We start from the raw sequence: 20464 nt of genomic DNA, 5'->3' as shown, positions 1-20464 counted from the left end.
ACATAGAAAAACCCAGTCTTGAATAAACAAACAAACCAACAAAATTTAAGTTACATTTTCTTTATTTTGTATTCATGTATGTGTTGTCCTGTGTGGGTATGAGCTTTTATTTATTTGCTTGCAGCATTCAAAGAAGGGCTAGGCCGTTCCTAAGGACAAGTACGACTGAGTTCTGGGTAGTACCCCACTCACACATCAATCTTTGTCTCCATTCGAAAGTAGCAAAGGAACAATAAAAGACCAGCTGACTGGTAGTTGTCCCCGACATGAGCGTGCACAGCTCCTCAGGATCTAAGCCGGCACCAGTGAAGAGATAACTTCACCAGAGCTCAGAGCACACATCGTATCACATGCATTATAGATTCCACCCTGGTCTCTTTGAGAACACTGATAACGCAGTACACTCAAATGATAGCCCGCAATGACAGGACAGTCTGCATTCCCTCATTCCTTCCCCCTGAGTGCCCAGGTGTCCATCTAAACTGGTAAGGGGCTTGTTCAGTTGAAGGCAGAAATCCTTGCACCAGTGTCCTAGATTCACAAAGTTAGCAGGAGCTCACTTCAGAAGCTTCAGCTTCTTGGCCTTTTGGCGTTTCCTTTCTTCCTCCTCACGTCTCATCTCCTGGAGGTCCTCTTGCTTTCCTAGTCTTAAACTCTTGGCTTCCTCCTTCTGCTGCTCCTGCCAGCTGCTCTCCATGTCACGTAAAGCATAGTCACTTTCATCTTTATACTTTCGTCGGTCATAGCCAAAGATTTCCCGAATGTGCTTGGAGATTTCTTCCTGAGGGTCTCCTTCATCTTCGATGAAATCATCCATGTCTGGGTCATATTCATCATCACTTTCTTCTTTACACTCTCGAAGCCTTTTGTAGCCAGTAGGGAAGGGGAGCCTTTGAGGACCTGGGACAGATCTGTAGCCAGACGGCAGAGGCTTCATTCCATTTATCTGTCCATTGCTTGACCGACTAATAATATTCTTTAAAGAAATTGTTTCTGAGACAACAGTGCACTTGGGTTTTATGGGGAGGCCTGGGCTACTAACTGTGCGTCCAGGTCCCAAGCTGCTCACTGGTCTTCCAGGGCCTGAACTGACAGTCCTTCTAGCTGGAACGGAACCACTTATAGACTTCCCAGGGCCACTGACTGACCGTCCAGGGGGACCTAGGCTGCTCACTGGTCGTCGGATGTCATGTGGACTGTTTACAGGCCCCCTAGGACCTCCAGAACTGCTCGAAGATCTTCCAGAACCACCAGGGCTACTGATGGGTTGCCCAGGGCCAGTGGAGCTGCTGGCAGGTAGTCCAGTACCATTTGTGCCATTGACTGTTCGTCCAGAGGGATGCGGATTGCTGGCCAGCTTTCTGATCCCACTGATGGATTGCTCGGGTCCTGAGTTGGAGCTGCTGTTCTGGCGCCTGGGCATGGCGCCAGAACTAACTGTGGGCCAAGCTGTCCCTGGGCTAGGTCGTCCAGAAGCTGAGTTGGTGTTGCTGCCTGGCTGTCTGATACCTGGACTCTTAGCTTCGTTGTGTGGGAAGACTGTGGGCCCAGGTTTGGAATGACTTGGATGAGAAGGAAGAGGTTTTCTGGCTTTCTGCTCAGAAGCAGACTTCTGAGTCCCACTAGCTGAAGTCTTTGGGACACTTGAGGAACAGGTGCTGGGCTGGGGCTTTCCAGCCCCATGGGAGACAGGTCTATTGTGTGAGGCCTGGGAGCTACTGCCAGATTCGGCCTTAATCCTCTCTCCTGGAGTGGATTTGCATGGAGACAAAGCTACTTGCTTCTCATTGCCTGTGCTGGGTTTGGATGTCTTCTCAGCACGAGGAAACAGCAATCCTTTGGAAAAAGGCTGCTTGTCCCCAGAACCCTTGCTGGGTTTTGTGCCCACACTGTCTCTATGAGAGGGAGACACAGGCAGAGGGAATTTGGCTTCTGTCTCAGGTTTCTTGTTCTTATGCATTCGTCCAAGAAACTCTTGCTCCCTGAGTTCCTTTGCAGTCAAGGGCCTCTCTTCTGCTTTTCTTACTGCCTTGACCTCCACTGGTTCGAACTGCTTCTTCTCAGCTAACCTCATTAATTCAGTGAAGGTCATGGGGGGAGGGGTCCTTTTAAGGGGGGCCTTTGGTTGGCTTTCAGCTTTGAGAGGCTCTTGGTCCTCCTTGAATTCCTGCTCCAACTCACCCTGACTGTAGTCTGGGAACTCTCCTGTCTCCACCTCATACTCTGGGTCAGTGCCCTGGTTTGGGCGGCTTTCTGCTCTCTGGCTCTTCTTTGTCTTTTCCTTAACAGGAATCCCGTCGTAGCCATAAAAATTGTCCTTTGTCCTTCTGGCCATAGCTCTGGCTCTCCTGTCATGTTTGAGCTCAATTCGTTTTCTGACTAGTTCTTCTCGCCTCCTTTTCTCCTCTAAGGCGGTCCGCCTAAGCTCCTCTTCTTTCCTCCGCAGGAAAGCTTGCACAGCTGCCGGCTGGACACCTTTCACCTTTGGATCTTTCTTAGGAGGCCCCACTGCCAAACTGTATCTTTTCGGAACATGGTTGACACCTTGTCCCTTGGAAGCAATCAGGAGGATCTCTCTGAAGTCCATGTCTGCCAGAAGAGAAAAATCCGGCTGGGCCCGGGCCTCGGGTCGCAGGGGACGCGAGTCTTGTCGCTGGCAGTGCGAATTCTAATTGGTTTTAATAGTAAAAACCCGGAGTCAGATATTAGGGCGTGAAAGCTGAAAGATCAGAGAAATAGAGCAGGCCACTAGTTCTTATCTCCACAAATCTTCAGACCGAATACGGTATCTTCTCTCTACAAGTGCTCAGACTGAATGCTGCCTCTATGAAACTTCAGACTGAAACACAAGCCCCTGTCTCCCCTCCGAATTTATATCCTCTCTAAGCCCCGCCCACCGTACCACCACCTCCTGACTCCACCTCCCAAGTGCTGGGATTAAAGGTGTGAGCTGCCGGCAGTACTTTCTTTTAGGTGGATTCCAACTCGCATAGCCTAGGATGGCCTTGGGCTCTCAGAGATCTCAGAGTGTGGCGATTAAACGTGTGTTCCAGCGCTACCTGGCCTCTATGGCTAACTAGTGGCTAGCTCTGCACTCTGATCTTCAGGCAAGCTTTATTTGTTAAAACATCACCACATCTCCTGATAGCTATTATCCGTTGAGCTGTTTCAATGGCCTTTTTTTTTATTTATTATGTATACAATATTCTGTCTGTGTGTATGTCTGCAGGCCAGAAGAGGGCACCAGATCTCATTACAGATGGTTGTGAGCCACCATGTGGTTGCTGGGAATTGAACTCAGGACCTTTGGAAGAGCAGGCAATGCTCTTAACCACTGAGCCATCTCTCCAGCCCTCAATGGCCTTTTTAAAAAAACACTTTAACTATAAAGATTGGATTCTGAGTGCTGGTGACTTTGGGGCACAACTCTGAAGAAGGCCTTGACCTGTATGTGTTCTCCATAACCCCAGTCCCTGAAGTCAAGTTCTTTCTGAGGATTGTTGACAGGTTAGAACAAAGGAAAATCACAACTCACCGTTCAGAAGTCAAATAAAATATAACAGTCTATGAATTGATCCAGCATGGTAGAAAACATGAACCAGAATTCCTGTTATATTTCACATATGGGGTGATTCACTAAATAAAAAGATAAAAACCAACATGGTATGAAGAACCAGGTTTTTTTTAAAATTTTTATTTATTTATTATGTATACAGTATTCTGTCTGTGTGTATGCCTGCAGGCCAGAGGAGGGCACCAGACCTCATTACAGTTGGTTGTGAGCCACCATGTGGTTGCTGAGAATTGAACTCAGGACCTTTGGAAGAGCAAGCAATGCTCTTAACCGCCGTCTCTCTAGCCCCCAAGAACCAGTTTTGTTTTGAGACAGGATTGTCTTTGTGTAGCCGTGGCTGTTCTAGAACTCACTCCATAGCCCAGGCTGGCCTCTAACTCACAGAGACCCACCTGCCTCTGCCTCCCACTTGCTGGAATTAAAGGTGTGCACCAACCACCTCTTTTTTTTTAAATATTTATTTATTATGTATACAATATTCTGTCTGTGTGTATGTCTGCAGGCCAGAAGAGGGCGCCAGATCTCGGTACAGATGGTTGTGAGCCATCACTTGGTTGCCGGGAATTGAACTCAGGACCTTTGGAAGAGCAGGCAATGCTCTTAACCACTGAGCCATCTCTCCAGCCCCCACCAACCACCTCTTGTTGAAAACCAGTTTTTACGTACAACTGCCATATACAATATTTAATGTTTGTCATAGGGTCTGGTAAGATGTCTGAGCTGATCGAGGTCAGATGGGAGGAGAAAATACTCCCAGAACTGCTGACCTTTGACCTCTACACAGGTGCTGTGGCGGAGGTGTGTATAAGCAATGCTTTATAAATGACTGTTAGACAGACAACTCTTCTTACCAGAGACATCCAGTAGGTGACACTGTTTATATTTGTACATGGAAGACTTATAGATGCACATTTGTTCACGTACATTTTGCTTTGTGAAGCCCTTAACTAAAAATGGTCTCTGGGGACTTACTTCCTTATTTGTCAATCACACTCATTGTGGAAAACGTATTGTCAAAAATATTCACGTCAGCTGGGCAGTGGTGGCACATGCCTTTAATCCCAGCACTCGGGAGGCAGAGGCAGGTGGATCTCTGCGAGTTCGAGGCCAGCCTGGTCTACAAGAGCTGGTTCCAGGACGGGCACCAAAGCTACAGAGAAACCCTGTCTCGAAAAACCAAAAAAAAAAAAAATTTGATGGAGGAAGGTCGTTGGTTAATTAATAAAGAAATTGCTTGGCCCTAATAGATTAGAACATAGGTGGGTGGAGTAAACAGAACAAAATGCTGGGAGGAAGAGGAAGTGAGGTAAGACACCTCAGACAGACGCCATGTAGCTCATCACCGGGGCAGGCACAATGAAGCTCCAACCTAGGATGGACGTAGGCTAGAATCTTCACGGTAAGCTCACCTCGGTGCTACACACATTAATAGAAATGGGCCAGGCAGTATTTAAATGAATACAGTTTGTGTGTTGTTATTTCGGGGTATAAGCTAGCCAGGCGGCCAGGAGCCGGGCTGTAGGAAGAGGCCCTCAGCTCATACTACAGAATGGCGCCCGATGTGGTAGCAGCAATTTCTCGGGTCTGCTCTGCTTGCTAGAGGCAAGCAAGCGCTCTCATCTAAGAGAGGCTTCCTGACTCAGCTTTAGCTGCAAAACCCTGCAGCTCTTAAGAGGTCCTGCCACGAAATACTTAAATGGTGTTGATAAAAGCCGACTGAATGCTTGTTTGTTTTCAGCTGTAGCAGGAAAAAAGTTGTGCTGTTTTAAAATGCCAGTTTTCTGGGCCGTCCTGCCAGGGCAAACTCTGACTCAGACTCAAGCAGGTAGTCTGACTGAATGTGGTCTGTGAGCAGAATGCTGCAGTTTGCTTGCTGGCAGGGACCTTAAAACGCCAAAGAGTTGTGGCAGTAAACATGGCTACAACCTGTACCTCTGCCATGAGGCTGGATCTAGCCGCCAAAGCCACGGCTTTAATCCTACCCATATTGCTCCGTAATTTAAAGGCTCATGTGTTCAGAAAAAGAGAGAGAGATATAGTAAAGAGAGATTCAAAAACAAAGAAAACCTCTAAATGATTTACAGTGTGTTAAAAATATTTGCAGACTAAAAGTTAAAGTTCTTAAAGTAAAAAACAAAAAAAAAAGGAAGAAAGAGAGTAGTTGGGTGTGGTAGGACACACCTTTAATCCCAACACTTGGAAGGCAGAGGGAGATTGACCTCTGTGACTTCAAGGTGTGGTAGCACACACCTTTAATCCCAACTCCTGGGAGGCAGAGACAGACGGATCTCTGAGAGTTCAAGGACATCTTGGTCTTCAGAGTTATTCCAGGTCAAAGATATACAGAAAACCTGTCTCAAAAAGTAAAAATAAACAAAATAGAGTTAAAATAAAGCCTTAGGTGTGTGGAGTAAACAGAACAGAATGCTGGAAGGAAGAGGAAGTGAGGTAAGATGCCTCAGACAGATGCCATCTCCTCTCCTCTCCTCTCTGGGGCAGACGCGATGAAGCTCCAACCCAGGATGGACGTAGGCTAGAATCTTCCCGGTAAGCTCACCTCGGTGCTACACACATTAATAGAAATGGGCCAGGCAGTGTTTAAATGAATACAGTTTGTGTGTTGTTATTTCGGGGTATAAGCTAGCCAGGCGGCCAGGAGCCGGGCTGTGGGAAGACAACTCATACTACAAAAATTCACGTCGACTAGTTATTTCTCAGCGAATCCCATGGGGTCACCCAAGCACTGCTGTCTTCTTCAGTCACCACATTAGCACCCATCACGATCTAAAGTGCTGTGTAATCCATCCACTCACTTTTGTATCTACTAAAACATGACACTTTCCTGAGCGGATCTGTCTCGGTCACTACTCTGCCTCCCACCACAACTAAAATACCCCTTGGTACATAATGGGCAATCAGTGGGCTCTTGTTAAACAGATGGCAAATAAAACAAACACCTTATTCCTTCCTTTGACTTAAGAAGTAAGGTTAGGGACAGTATTGGGACAATGAACCACAAGGAATAAAACTATCTACAAAACAGACTTGATGTCAAAATTTATTTTTTTCTTTGTGTGTGTGTACACATGTGTGCAAATGCACATGAGTGTGAAGGTCATCCCTGGTTGACAGTTCAAGGCTAGCCTGGTCTACAAGTGAGTTCCAGGTCATGAGTGTGAAGGTCATCCCTGGTTGAGCAGGTGGATCCCTGTGAGTTCAAGGCTAGCCTGGTCTACAAGTGAATTCCAGGACAGCCAGGAATTACACAGAGAAACCCTGTCTGGAGAAACCAACCCCACACAAACAGAGAGAAAGAGAGAGGGAGAGAGAGAAAGAGAGAGAGAGAGAGAGAGAGAGAGAGAAATATAATTAAGGTTTAACTTCAACTACTAAAGATGTGGAGAGTTTTACTCCTAATAATTATTCAGGCATCCTTCTTTAAAAATGGCATTAAAGCATGATATCCAAGGTGAGACTTATAAGCCAGATTTATTTTATTATTTTTCAATTTATTTGGAGTTTTAGGGGTGGAGTTGGAAGTGTCCTCTGCTCACATTTGGAGGTCAGAGAACAACTCTCTCCTTTCAGATTGTTTTGAAGTAGAGTTTTGTTTGTTTCCTCCCCTGCATCTACTCAACGGTAGTTGACTCATGAAATTTCAGCTGATTTCCTTTTATCCAGCTCCCATCTCACAGCTGGGATTACAGATCCTTGCCACCATATCCTTCATTTTAAGGTGTTTCCAGAATGTAACTCGGGTTATAAGCATTGTGTGGCAAGTGTTTTTGCTAGTTAAGCCGTCAAAGTCCAGTTCTGCTGACTTCTGCCCAGGGTTCGGCCAGGTTGCCTCAGCGTGGCGAAAGGGATCTCAGGATAGCTCTAATCTGAGGGAAAGGACTCACAGGCTTGCCCTTCCAGTCAGGTCTCTTTCTTGTTCTGCTTTAATTCTGGTTTTCTTGCCCTAGTTGTCTATAATTTCTTTGCTCTAATTATCTGTCTCAATTCTAATTCCAGTTACAAATCTCTTTTCTAATTTGTTTTTGTTCCAATTATTTACGTTTTCCTTCTTCTTCCTTTTCCTACATTCTTTATCTTTCTACATTCTTTACTCTTCCAATCTTATTTCTTCTGCTGTTACAAATTCCCAAGCATATATATTCACTAGTAACTTGTTAGTAATAAAAAACTACAAGGAAAATTCTCAGGGATACAGGCATCCTTTGAAGATATGTAGCAAAACTTAATCAGCTAGTTTGTAGCTAACCACAGCCGCAGCTATTCCAGCCCTCTCTTTTTTAAAAAAATATTTATTTATTTATTATGTATACAATATTCTGTCTGTGTGTATGTCTGCAGGCCAGAAGAGGACACCAAACCTCATTACAGATGGTTGTGAGCCATCATGTGGTTGCTGTTAATTGAACTCAGAACCTTTGGAAGAGCAGGCAATGCTCTTAACCACTGAGCCATCTCTCCAGCCCCTCCAGCCCTCTCTTAAAGGGGCTGCTACAGTTTACAAAGGGAGAAAACTAAACCATTAAGAGATTTAAGAAAAAGGCAAAGAATACATGCTTTATTATACATTCCTTAAGTGTGATTAATAGTATCTGGACATGGTGAGTCAATAAACAGTCTTTTTTTCTCTGTTTTTTTTTAAATTGATATTTATTGAGCACTACATTTTTCTCTGCTCCCCTTCCTGCCTCCCCCTCCCTCCTTCAATCTTCCTCTAAGATCCCCACGCTCCCCACACTCCCAATGCTCCCCATGCTCTCAATTTACTCAGGGGATCTTGTCTTTTTCTACTTTCTACTTCCCATGTAGATTAGATCTATGTAAGTCTCTCTTAGTGTCCTCATTGTTGTTTAAGTTCTCTGGGATTGTGGTTTGTAGGATGGCTTTCTTTTTGCTTTATGTTTAAAAACCACCTATGAGTGAGTACATGTGATAATTGTCTTTCTGTGTATGAGTACCTCACTCAAAATAATGTCTTCTAGCTTCAATCATTTTCCTGCAAATTCAAGCTGTCGTTATTTTTTTCTGCTGTGTAGTACTCCGTTGTGTAAATATACCACATTTTCCTTATCCATTCTTTAGTTGAGGGGCATTTAGGTTGTTTCCAGGTTCTGGCTATGACAAACAAAGCTGCTATGAACATAGTTGAGCACATGTCCTTGTGGCACGATTGAGCATCCTTTGGATATATACCCAAAAGTGGATATATCACTGGGTCTTGAGGAAGGTTGTTTCCTAGTTTTCTGAGAAATCACCACACTGACATCCAAAGGGGTTGTACCAGCGTGTATTCCCACCAGCAATGCAAAAGTGTTCCCTTTCCACCACAATCTCTCCAGCATAAATTGTCATCAGTTAAACAGTCTTTTTTTTTTTAATCACCTGAATTTCAGGACCTAAACAAAAACAGTTATTCTAGTGCATCAAAAGTTGGTACAAAGTGTTAATCGCTCAGATCAGGGAGGTGTCCATGCAGGAAACTTAGGGCAACTTAGGTGCCATTGATCTCCCCAAGGACTGCTGTACAATAAGGACAGACACCTGTAATACCTCTCTAACTTGTCATAATCTTTGAAGGACGTAAACCTAGCAAGGCCAGACATCTGCAACTCCACTCTGTGAAACTTGCTGTTGTGATCACTCCACAAGGACTCGTGTCCGGCCAAAGCATACTGTCAGGTCAGGAAGTTAATTGTAGAGAACAAGCTTCTAAGTGTTTGTTTGTTTGTTTGTTTATTGCAGTGAGGGGCAAAAAGTTTGACTGTCTTACTTGCTAGACTTACACAGTTTGGGGGAAAAGTCATCCTACTAACACAACACAGGAAAATTATGCCTGGCAAATGAGGAATACACTGCTTCAGAGTCCCGAAGTTGAGCTAAAAGGGGGCATGTTAACACACAGGAGAATTTGCAGTTAGAGACAGCCAAAAGGAGTATTTTTCACAGGCCGTGCCTGTGTGAATTTAATCTCCATCTGATGTGTAAATCTACATGTCAGCTGACCTATTGCGTAACCATGACTAAGCCATCTCTTCGGTCCTCATTTTATTCTGAAGGGGGATCTTGTATTTGTCAGACCTGGTTGTGGCATACATCACAGGCATCCCAGTTCCAGCTGTTGTAACTTAAAAAAACACCGCCAAGAGAAATCACACCATGCAACAGGGTTTCCATGGGAGGTTTATTGGAAGAGCAGAGAGAAGGGTTAGAGAAGGGGACATAGAGGGGGTCAGAGACCAGTCCCTGGGGACAAGAGCGGCCGAAGAGGAAGAGAGAATAAGAGAAAGAGATGGGAGGTGGGCAAGGCCCACCTTTTAAAAGGGAACATAGTGAGTGTGCACAGAAGTGCTCTTAGTGGCTACAGCTGAAAAGTATCCGGTTAGGACCTAAGGGCAGGCTAGTGCAGATGCCTAAATACTAATACCGACAGTCACGTGAGTCAGTCACGTGAGTCGGTCACGTGAGTGGGTCATGTGGGTTGGTCTGTAAGTGAGACCTACATGAAGTGGAGATTGGAAATATTAGAGTGGCTACATGCATGGAGGAAAAATAAAATTATCACTTACAAACAGAATAATGACTCCATTATTTGTGAGAATCATCTAACAAGAAATGATTTCTCCAGGCATGGTGGCACATGCCTTCATTCCCAGTACCCAGAGAGACCAACTCGGTTACAAAGCGAGTTCCAGGACAGCAAGAGCTTCACAGAGAAACACTGCCTAGAAACAAACAAACAAACAAAACAAACATTCCATCTAGAAGGGGTTTCCATAGTCTTCTGAAAGAACCAGGAAGCTCTGTGGATTCTTTGATATATCCGGCTGGCAGCTTTTGAACAAAGCGTTTTGTGCATTCATGTTCAATATGGGTTCTCCTGTAGGAATCCTGTTTCTCTGTGTGTCGACAACAAGAACTGTTTGCTTTTGTTTGTTTGGGGGGATGGTTTCTCTGTGTAGCCTTGGCTATCCTAGAACTTGCTCTGTAGACCAGGTTAGCCTCAAACTCACAGGGATCCACCTGCCTCTGCCTCCCGAGTGTGCGTCACCACCACCCGGCAGGAACTGTTTTCTTACAAACAGACTTTCAAGTGGTTTTTCCTGTCAAAATCTTCTTAGGTCAGTGGATGTTTCTTTTGTCAGAAAGGCTTTCCAGTCATTATATAACCAGGATATCCTCTCTTGCTGAATTCTCTGGTATACATTTAAAGCTGACTTATACAATTGCATTCATAAGAGTTCTTCCCACTACGTATTCTTAGGTTTGATTTCTGGCCAAAAGTTTTCACACATTCCTTACACTGTGTGAATTCTCTGGTGGACACTAAGGATTGCCTTTCCCCACATTCATTACGCTTGAATGGTTTCTCTCCAGTGTGGATTCTTTGGTGCTCTGAGGGTTGATATCCAGGCAAATTTTTCCCATAGTCTGACATTTAAACAGTTCCTTTCCTGTGTAAATCCTTTGATGTTGAAGAAGATGATACGTTTGCCAGAAGGGTTTTTCCCTGCCATTACAGTGCTGTTTTTAATCCACCATGAATTCTTTGATTTATTTTGATGTTTGATTTCTGGCTAAAAGATTTCCACATACATTACATTGAAAGGATGTCTCTCCTATGTGAATTCTATGATGATCTCTGAGGCTGATTTCTGGACAAATGTTTTCCCACACCTACTACATCTATATGGTTTCGCTCCTGTGTGGATTCTCTAATGTCCCTGAGAGCTGACTTCTGGACAAATGTTTTCTCACATTCGTTACATTTATATGGTTTATCTACTGTGGTGTGACTTCTGGGAGAAAGCCTTTCCACATTCATTACATGCAAATGGTTTCCTGCCTCTGTGAATTCTATGATTTTGCATGAGATGTCCTTCCTGACAGAAGGATTTTCCACATCTGTTGCATTTGTCTGGATTTATCTCACCATGAATCCTTTGGCGAATTTAGTGTAATGCCCAGAAGGGCATATTTTCATAGCAGCTAGAGGACTTATCCTCAGTTTGAGTCCAGTCATTAGGTTCTAACGCACTCTCCTCCTGTGAAAGTTTCCTGGGGTCGAATGACGTGTGAATGCCTACAGTTATTCCCACACGCAATGCGTTCATGGTGTTTCAGACTCAGATTCAATTAATTGTCTCCCTTCAGAGTTGACTTTTTAGAGGATTTCCCACACTAGTAAGGACAAGAGTGTTTCTCTGTGCTCCTTCTTCTGTGGTCAGAGACAGTTGTCTTACCATAGTGCTTCCTATATTCATCTTCTTTGCAGGGTTTCTCTTCTGCATGAGAACTCTTAAGTACAACACAGTCAACCTGAACACATGTAGATTTTCCAATTGTTACCATTGAAATCTTGTTTTGATGTTTGACACTTCAGGTGCTCAGGAAGATTCTCCGTATAGCTGAGGGTTTTCATCCTTTTATTACATTCATAATAGCTCTCTCCTGTTGGAGTCCTATCAAACCTAATTGTGAAAGGCAGTTTCTCACATCTCTTATGGTAACCTGATGTTTTCTGTTGAATAGTTTGTATTGTTAATGACAGATTCAGAAGAGCTTGGCCAGCTCACGCCCTATGAGTCACAGGAAACCCGAACAAATAGGAGTGGCCTGAATACTGAAGGGTTTTCTTTTTTTTTTTAAACTTTTTTATTTATTTATTTACTTAACTTTATTATGTTTGTTGGTGTGAAGGTGTCAGATCTCATGGAACTGCATTTTCAGACAGTTGTGAGCTGCCATGTGGGTGCTGGGAATCGAACCCGGGTCCTCTGGAAGAGCAGTCAGTGCTCTTAACCACTGGGCCATCTCTCCAGCCCCTTGAAGGCGTTTTCTTGAAACGCCTTTTCTGCTACACTGGATCCTTCACAATCTTCCAATACGATGTATTTCATTAGCACGGACTCTTCAGTGATAATACCTAATAATACCCGACAGCAACAACTTTCCTATGTCGATATGAGGGAGTTATTGCTTAACCTCCCACTTATCCTTGAGCTGTGATTCACAAGTACTGTATAATCTGATGAAAAGAAAGCCCATCCCGTAACTCCATGTGATCTATAGTTCCATTCTGTCATCACTGATTTATTCTAGAAGAACTCAAAAGGAGATGCGTCCGGCCATACTGTCCTCAGAGTCCCCATCTGATGTGACAGGAGAGGTGTAGTTTTATTTATTTTTTATTTTTTATTTATTTATTTTTGGTTTTTTGAGACAGGGTTTCTCTGTGGTTTTGGAGCCTGTCCTGGAACTAGCTCTTGTAGACCAGGCTGGTCTCGAACTCACAGAGATCCGCCTGCCTCTGCCTCCCGAGTGCTGGGATTGAAGGCGTGCACCACCACCGCCCGACTTCTGAGGTGTAGTTTTAAATGGGGCATCATGGAGGCCTTGTGTAAATATGACACAGTTAAGGAAGGTCTTGCTGCTCTTGCAGAGGGACCATGCGTGTTTCCCAGCACCTATCCAGGCACCTCACGTCACCTGAACTCCAGGCCCAGGGGCAGGAATGATAGGATAAAAAGGGTAGATTATCGAATCTACTTTTCAACTAAAAGGCAACTAGTCTTAAATGTTTTACATTCATCTGGATTTTCGTATATTGTTGGGGGCTGTGGACCCCCAGACCCTGAATTTTCTGTAACAACTTGTTATACTTGCAGCTGCTCTGAGCAAAACAACTTGTTTTCCTGTGTTTGCAGCTGCTCTGAGCATGAGACCCTCAGGAGTTCCTGATGGCAGGGGAGTGGTTTCTGGTGGGTTTGGCTGGGGCATGGCTATCAGTTAAGGATCCCTATATAAGCTGCCCTGGAACACGATAAAGGGGGCATTCTTGGGGAATTCATGGATGACCTAAGTCTGTCTGTGTATATGTGTGTTCTAATGTTTAGCCCCTTGCCTGGTTTGCGAACTGCCCCATAGTGCAGGCAGTACACCCCACGTGTAGTACCGTAGTACACATAGTAGCACGGACAGTACAGTATATTGATACAAATTTAAGGTTATTTTTTCAAATATTTAAACCTTTTATTGACATCAGACATTTGAACTTGGAACATTTTAAAATCGTGCAGTATGTTATTACATTTGAGATTTTTCTATACATAAATAAGATAAAATAGCTCGTGTGTTCATATGGATACTTGGGGTTCAAAGTCAGGGCTTTGAATTTGTGGTTCTCGGACAAAAGTGATAATAGGATCACAATATTAGTATTTTTAGTTCTTAAGCATAGCATGTGCACATAGTAACAGAGACAGTATAAACAATCTGTGTTGTACATCTATTGAAATTAGTATTGTGTCAGTAAAGTGATATAAGATTGTATATGTGGAAATAAGTGAGTATACACATCAATGTCTTTGATTTGTCCTTGATTAAAATCAGAATCAACATCCAAGAGGAGGCCACACCGTTTCAAACAGGACTTAAAGGGGAATTTTAGGAAGTTGGTTGTACAAGTTTTTGTGAACTGTAAGGGAGGTACTGCCATTCTGCCTTTCTCTAAATGGATAAGGAAGAGAATCATAATCTGATATACACGGTATCTGATATTCGACCTATGTGAAATTGTCCTTGCACCCCACCATCCCCCTCCAATGGCATCAACCACCCCTGCCAATGACATCACAGCCCACAAATTGAGAGCCTCTGTCTTAAGCCATGCTTTTTTTTAAAAAAAAAATATTTATTTATTATGTATACAATATTCAATATGTGTGTATTTGCAGACCAGAAGAAGACAGCAGACCTCATTACAGATGGTTGTGAGCCACCATGTGGTTGCCGGGAATTGAACTCATGACCTTTGGAAGAGCAGGCAATGCTCTTAACCACTGAGCCATCTCTCCAGCCCTTAAGCCATGCTTTTTGAATTTTCATAACAGTATTATAAAATAGGATAAAATATTTTAGAGAGAAGTCAAGTCAGACAATTTACTATAGTAAACAAGCATATCATTTTGCCTCTTAAGTCTTTATAAAAGAGACTGGAGGGATGGCTTAGCAGTTAAGAGCATTGGCTGCTCTCCCAGAGGTCCTGAGTTCAATTCCCAGCAACCATATGGGGCTCACAGTCATCTATAATGAGATCTGGTGGCATGCAGGCATACATGCAGGCAGAACACTGTATACATAATAAATAAAATATTTTTTGAAAAAAGTCTTTATAGAGAAGCTTAAGTAGCTAACATCAAGTTTTCATACAGTGGTAGCATCTGCTATCTGAGAGCTAAAGTAGATTTTGCTGTGTGGTGTAGTTCATAGGAAAGACGAGGCAGAGTTGAGTATTGTTATGAGTCTATATCAAAGTCATCGTTCTTTTCAAGACTTTATTATGTATGCACTGTTCTGCCTGCATATATGCTTGCAGCCAGAAGAGGGCACCAGATCTCAATACAGAGAGTGATAAGCCGTGAGCAACCACGTAGTTGCCGGGAATTGAGTTCAGGGCCTCTGGAAGAGCAGTTAGTGCTGTGAACCTTTGAGCCATCTCTCCAGTCCCTTAAAGTCAGTCACTTCTTAACTTTATTTGAAAATGTCAAGTCAGTGAGATCACAGTCAGTTACCTAGGCAAAATACATCCATTGCAATATCAGCTTCAGATGGCAAACACAGTTTACAGCTTTCCATGAACAAACCCGCTTTCCTATAGCACTCATCCCAAAATCTATTATCAAATATTCATTCTTGAGTAGCTGTGAAACTATTAATAACAATTTCAAATATTAGAGGCAACACTTGCTCATCTTAGTAAACAGGTTTGGATGGCTTAGTTGCAATAATATAACAAGAGGCAGAATAATGGATTCTAGTCACATTGTGTGATGAGTTTAAGGTGTTATACTGTATATATGTTTCCACTCTTGTTTGAGGTATTTTTGTATACCGATACAAATTTAAAGTTATTTTGTTGTATTATTGTAGTGGTTTGAATGTAATTGGTCCTCATAATCTCATAGGAAATAGACTATTAGCAGATATGTCTTTGTTGGAATTTGTGTGCCCTTGCTGGAGGAAATGTGTCACTGCAGGGGTGGGCTTTGAGGATTCCCATGCTTAGGATACCACTGAGTGTCTCAGTCGACTTCTGTTGCCTACAAGATATAGGAATCTCAGCTGTAACTCCAGCACCACCCCTGCCTGCATGCCTACATGCTCCCCATCATAGTAGTGGATTAAACTTCTGAACTGTAAGCAACTTTCCGCAATTAAATGTTTTCTTTATAAAAGTTGCTATGGTCACCAGGGGGTGGTGGGGCACGCCTTTAATCCCAGCATTTGGGACACAGAGGCAGGCAGATCTCTGTGAGTTCAAGGCCAGCCTAGTCTACAGAGTGAGTTCCAGGACAGCCAGTGCTGTTACATAGAGAAACCCTGCCTCTAAAAACAAAAACAAAACAACAATAAAGTTGCTGTGGTCAGAGTGTCTCTTCACAATAATAAAAACCTTAACTAAAACAAATGTTTCTACTCTTGTTTAAGGTATTTTTCACATACTGATACAAATGTAAGGTTTGTTTTTTTTTTTTTACTTTTGTTTAAGGTATTGTACCTATTCACGCTGAGGTCAGAAGTATATTATATATATATATATATATATATATCAGTGTCTTCCTGTCTCATTTTATTTGAGACAGGGTCTCTTATTGAGTCTAAAACTAATCGTCTTGTCTAGGATGGCTGGCCTCCTAGAATCTGCGTGTCTCCTAATATTAGGGTTACAGCCACATGTGACCATGACTATATATTTAATGTGGTTGCTGAGGATTCTAATTCAGATCCTCATGCGTGTATGACAAACACTCTATGGAGCCATTTCTCAAGCCTGTGCTGGATAGTTTTATGTCAATTTGACACAAGCTAGAGTCATCTGAGAGGAGGAACTTTGGTGATTGATGGGGGAGGTCCCAGCCTATTGTAGTTGGTGCCATCCCTTGGCTGGGGGTCCTCTATAGGCTGAGCACGCCATGGGGAGCAAGTCAGTAAGCAGCTCCCTTCCATTGCTTCTGCATCAGTTTCTGCCTCTAGGTTCCTGCCTGTTTTAGTGTTTATTCTGGTTTCCTTCGATGATAGACTACAACGTGGAAATGTGAGCCATATAAACCCTTTCCTCTCCAACTTGCTTTTGGTCATGGTTTTTCATTGCAGCAATAGAAACCTTAACCAAGACAGAGCCATAATGTTACCTAATATAAACAACTTGGTTTTTGTTTGTTTTAATTTTTCAAGATAGAGTTTCTCTGTAGCTTTGGAACCTGTCCTGGAACTTGTTCTGTAGACCAGGCTGGCCTTGAATTCACAGATATTCACCCGTCTCTGCCTCCCAAATTCTGGGATTAAAGGTGTGCACCACCACTGCACAGCTAGAAACAAAGTTTTAAAATTATTTGACCAGGTGTGGTAGAGCATGCCTTTAATCCTAGCCTGGAGAGGCAGAGGCAAGTGAATCTCTGTGAGTTCCAAACAGACTGGTCAACATAGTGAGCCCCAGGCCAGTCAAAGTTACATAGTGAGACCCCTCTCAAAATTAATTAAAATTTTTTTTCTTTTTGAGCCAGGGTCTTGCTATGCTGCTCAGGCTGCCCTTAAACTCTTGGACTTAAACAATTCTCCCAGCTTAGTATTCCAAGTAGTTGAGACCTCAAGAGTACTGCCACACCCAGCATTAGAAAGGGGTGTGTGTGTGTGTGTGTGTGTGTGTGTGTAGAGGGTTTTTCTGTGTAACAGCTCTGGCTGTCCTGGAACTCACTTTGTAGACCAGGCTGGCCTTGAACTCAGAGAGATCTGCCTGCTTCTGCCTCCCGAGTACAGGGATTAAAGGAGTGCACCACCACCGCCTGGCAGAAGGTTTAAATTTTTGATAGAGTCAAGTTTATCGATAATTTTTCACTATTTTGACTTTTTGTGTTTTTAGCCTTCTCACACAAGCCTTGCAAAGCAAAGGTATTTGCCCCTAAACTGAGTCTCCTGGGTTTAACAACCACTGCTAGTTCTATTTATCAGTGTTCAGCAGCTCACCTGGGTGACTGCAGTTTGAAAATTTCTCCTCTGAAATTCAAGGTGCTTCTCCTTGTTGCAACTTGAAGATCAGTTTGGAGGTAAAGACGCTATTGGCAGTGAGGGCCGAAGTCCAGCCCAAACTATGAGATCTCTGATCTTCCAAAGTGGGGGAGATACAGATTGGGGAGTGGGTTCCTGAGGGTGTTCAGTAGAATCTATCCCCGGGTATTGATGACACACACGTTCTTTGTTGTCTTCCAAGGGCTTAGTTACTCTGGATTCCTGAATCAAACCTTTTGAGTAATATTTGGCATGGCGGCACCTGTGACCACCCAAGTAGTAGGACTGATTTTGAGACCAGCTTGGACTAAACTATAACAAAAGTAAGAATGAGACCAGGTGTTTGTGTTACAAGTATTCACGTTGGCACATATGTGAGCTGTGCACTTAACCACTCACCCACGGCAAGAAGATGGCCGTGGTTCTCCCCATCACATTTCTGTACAGGGTCCTCTGAGAAAGGCCCATGGCTGTCACACCTCTCAGCCGAGTTCCGCAGTCACATCCTCAGATGACACAGAGGCCCTGTAACAGTTTAATCTGAAAGGTTGAGAATGAGACAAACTGTCTACCTCAATCTGTTTTATTTTCCCCTGAAAATGGAGTTGAAAGCCCCACTTGGATACTACATCCTCTGTGTGCACTGAAGGAGAAGAGACATAGCTTGTCTTTCAAAGTTGTTATTGGGATGACTGCATTGTCCCTTATACAAAGGCCAACTAAGATCTCTTCCCTGATTTCAATGCTTTAGGTTCCATTGGGCATCTAAATGTGGTTGCTTTGCATCAAACAAATCTTTAAAAAATACGTATTCATTTTTATTTACCTGTGTGTAGGTGCATGTGTGAGGGGTTTGTACAAGTGAGTGTAGTACCAGTGAAGGCCAGAAGAGGGAGCTGAAGTCCCAGGAGGTGGATTCCCTGGAGCTGGAGTTATAACACTCGTGAGCTGCCAGTTCTAGAAATTGAACTCAGGTCTTCTAGAAGGGCAATAAGCATTCTTCGTTGTTGTTGTTGTTGTTGTTGTTGTTTTGAGACAGGGTTCCTCTGTAGCTCTGGAGCCTGTCCTGGAACTAGCTCACCTGCCTCTGCCTTCTGAGTGCTGGGATCAAAGGTGTGCGCCACCACCGCCCAGCAAGAAACAGAGAGAGATAAACAAATCTGAGAGTTACTGTCTTTGGAGCTTGTTGCTGGTCTCAGTTCCCAGAAAACATTTGTCCTATGGGATGTGGTGAAGTATGAAGTAGGTCAGAAGTTCACCAGACTTACGACCTTATCTGTACCTACAGCTGATACTTCCCTGAGCTCCACTCCCTTCCGAGAGCAGCAAGTGATGGACATGCCTCAGGAAGATTATCATTAACACCCCGCCCCTTCTGTTGTTTGGTTTGTCTGTTGGAGGTGGGGTTTCCTTGTGGACCCCAGACAGACCTCATGTTCTGCCTTAGCCTTCATGGGGCCAACATGTGGCAAGCTGGAGTCACTGCTGTCATTCCTGTTTCTCTTACACCCGGGGCAGAGACACTAGCAATTTGATTTTTGCTAAGTTTAGACAGCATCTTGCTGTGTAAACCTGGCTGGCCTTGAACTTGATAAAACCAAGCTTGCTGCAATCTTGCTGTGATCCTATGTTTGTTTCATGAGCGCTAGGATTTTATGTGTGTACCACCAAGTTTGGTCACAACATTTATTTAAAGATTAGCTTTGGCTAGGCAGTGGTGGCGCATGCCTTTAATCCCAGCACTCGAGAGGCAGAGTTAGGCAGATTTCTATGAGTTTGAGGCCAGTCTGGTCTACAGAGCAAGTTCCAGAACACACTCAAAAGCTACAGAGAAACCCTGTCTCGAAAAAACAAACAAACAAACAAAAAAACCCAAGTTAGCTTTGATGAGGTTGGAAAAACAGTTCAGCAATTAAGAATGCTTGTTGCAGCTGGGTGGTTGTTGCAGTTGGGCAACAACTTCCTTCTATAGGTTCATCTACAGCCTTTACCATCATAGTACCTATTGCTCTAGGCTGTTCCCTCTCTGGGCAAGGGAACTTATTGCCTCTAATAGGGGAAAGACTTCTCTTTTGGGTGGAACCCCTACCCTGAGGCTCCTTCCTTCTGCCACACACAGTCCGTTTGACCAGGAGAAGATGATTCAGGCCTGGGAATCAAACTGATAGGAGTGTTCTCCATAGTGTAATTATTTTTGAATGGAAAAGTTCTTTGACATAGAGCGCAGGCCCTGGGGCTATTCCAGAAAGCCCAGTTTTTCAGTGAGTCTGCCCACACCTACTTCACAATCAGTCTAGTGTTGTGAGGGCTGGCTGCTTTGCTTCCTGACGAGTATGAGTTTAGAAATTTCACGGAGAGTGAAGTGTCTCTGATATTGAATCCATCGCCCTTTGGAACCTCATCCAACACTCATTCTTTAGTGATGAAACAGCTATAAAAAAAAAAATCCTAAAATATGCTGCAAGACAAAAAAAAAAAATCCTGAGCCTGGGCCTTTAAGGGACCCACTCGCAATCGTGGCAGGTTTGCGGGTCAAGGCTACAACTATACTGTCCTCTACCTGACCACACTGTGCGCTCCAGTCCCGCGGCGATTTCTGTTTTCCATCCTCAGGGAGCTTCTTCCCTCAGGATCAGTCTTCTGGACGGCCCCAACCATAGGAGTGGTTCTCCTTGCAACCCTCAAAGCCTTGGAGTCCACAGCGAGGCTCTGCTCTCACCTAGGCAGCAAAAAGACAGAGAAGTCCAGCGAAGCCTTGTGAAGCCTGCACTCGCGTGCAAAGCTAGGCGAGGGCTAAGTGAGCTTGCGATG

At 43.8% G+C, this 20464-nt stretch overlaps 1 protein-coding gene across 1 annotated transcript; it reads right to left on the bottom strand.

Moving 5' to 3' along the window:
• Positions 1-556: 556 nt before the first annotated feature.
• On the bottom strand, positions 557-2587 carry LOC121453204 (protein SPT2 homolog). Its single transcript, XM_041659729.1, has one exon. The coding sequence runs from the start codon at positions 2585-2587 to the stop codon at positions 557-559; it is 2031 nt and encodes a 676-aa protein (XP_041515663.1).
• Between the last annotated feature and the right edge of the window lie 17877 nt (positions 2588-20464).

This window comes from Microtus oregoni, unplaced genomic scaffold (genome assembly GCF_018167655.1).
Source record: "Microtus oregoni isolate MIOR12 unplaced genomic scaffold, Mior012 000011F_ref0000422, whole genome shotgun sequence".
Taxonomy (NCBI): domain Eukaryota; kingdom Metazoa; phylum Chordata; class Mammalia; order Rodentia; family Cricetidae; genus Microtus; species Microtus oregoni.
The sequence above is the reverse complement of the archived record's forward strand: the minus strand, read 5'-3'. Positions and strand labels throughout refer to the sequence as shown.

Bases quoted from the DNA above. Each gene is read 5' to 3' on its own strand.
- LOC121453204 (XM_041659729.1), bottom strand. From the start codon at position 2,587: ATGGACTTCAGAGAGATCCTCCTGATTGCTTCCAAGGGACAAGGTGTC.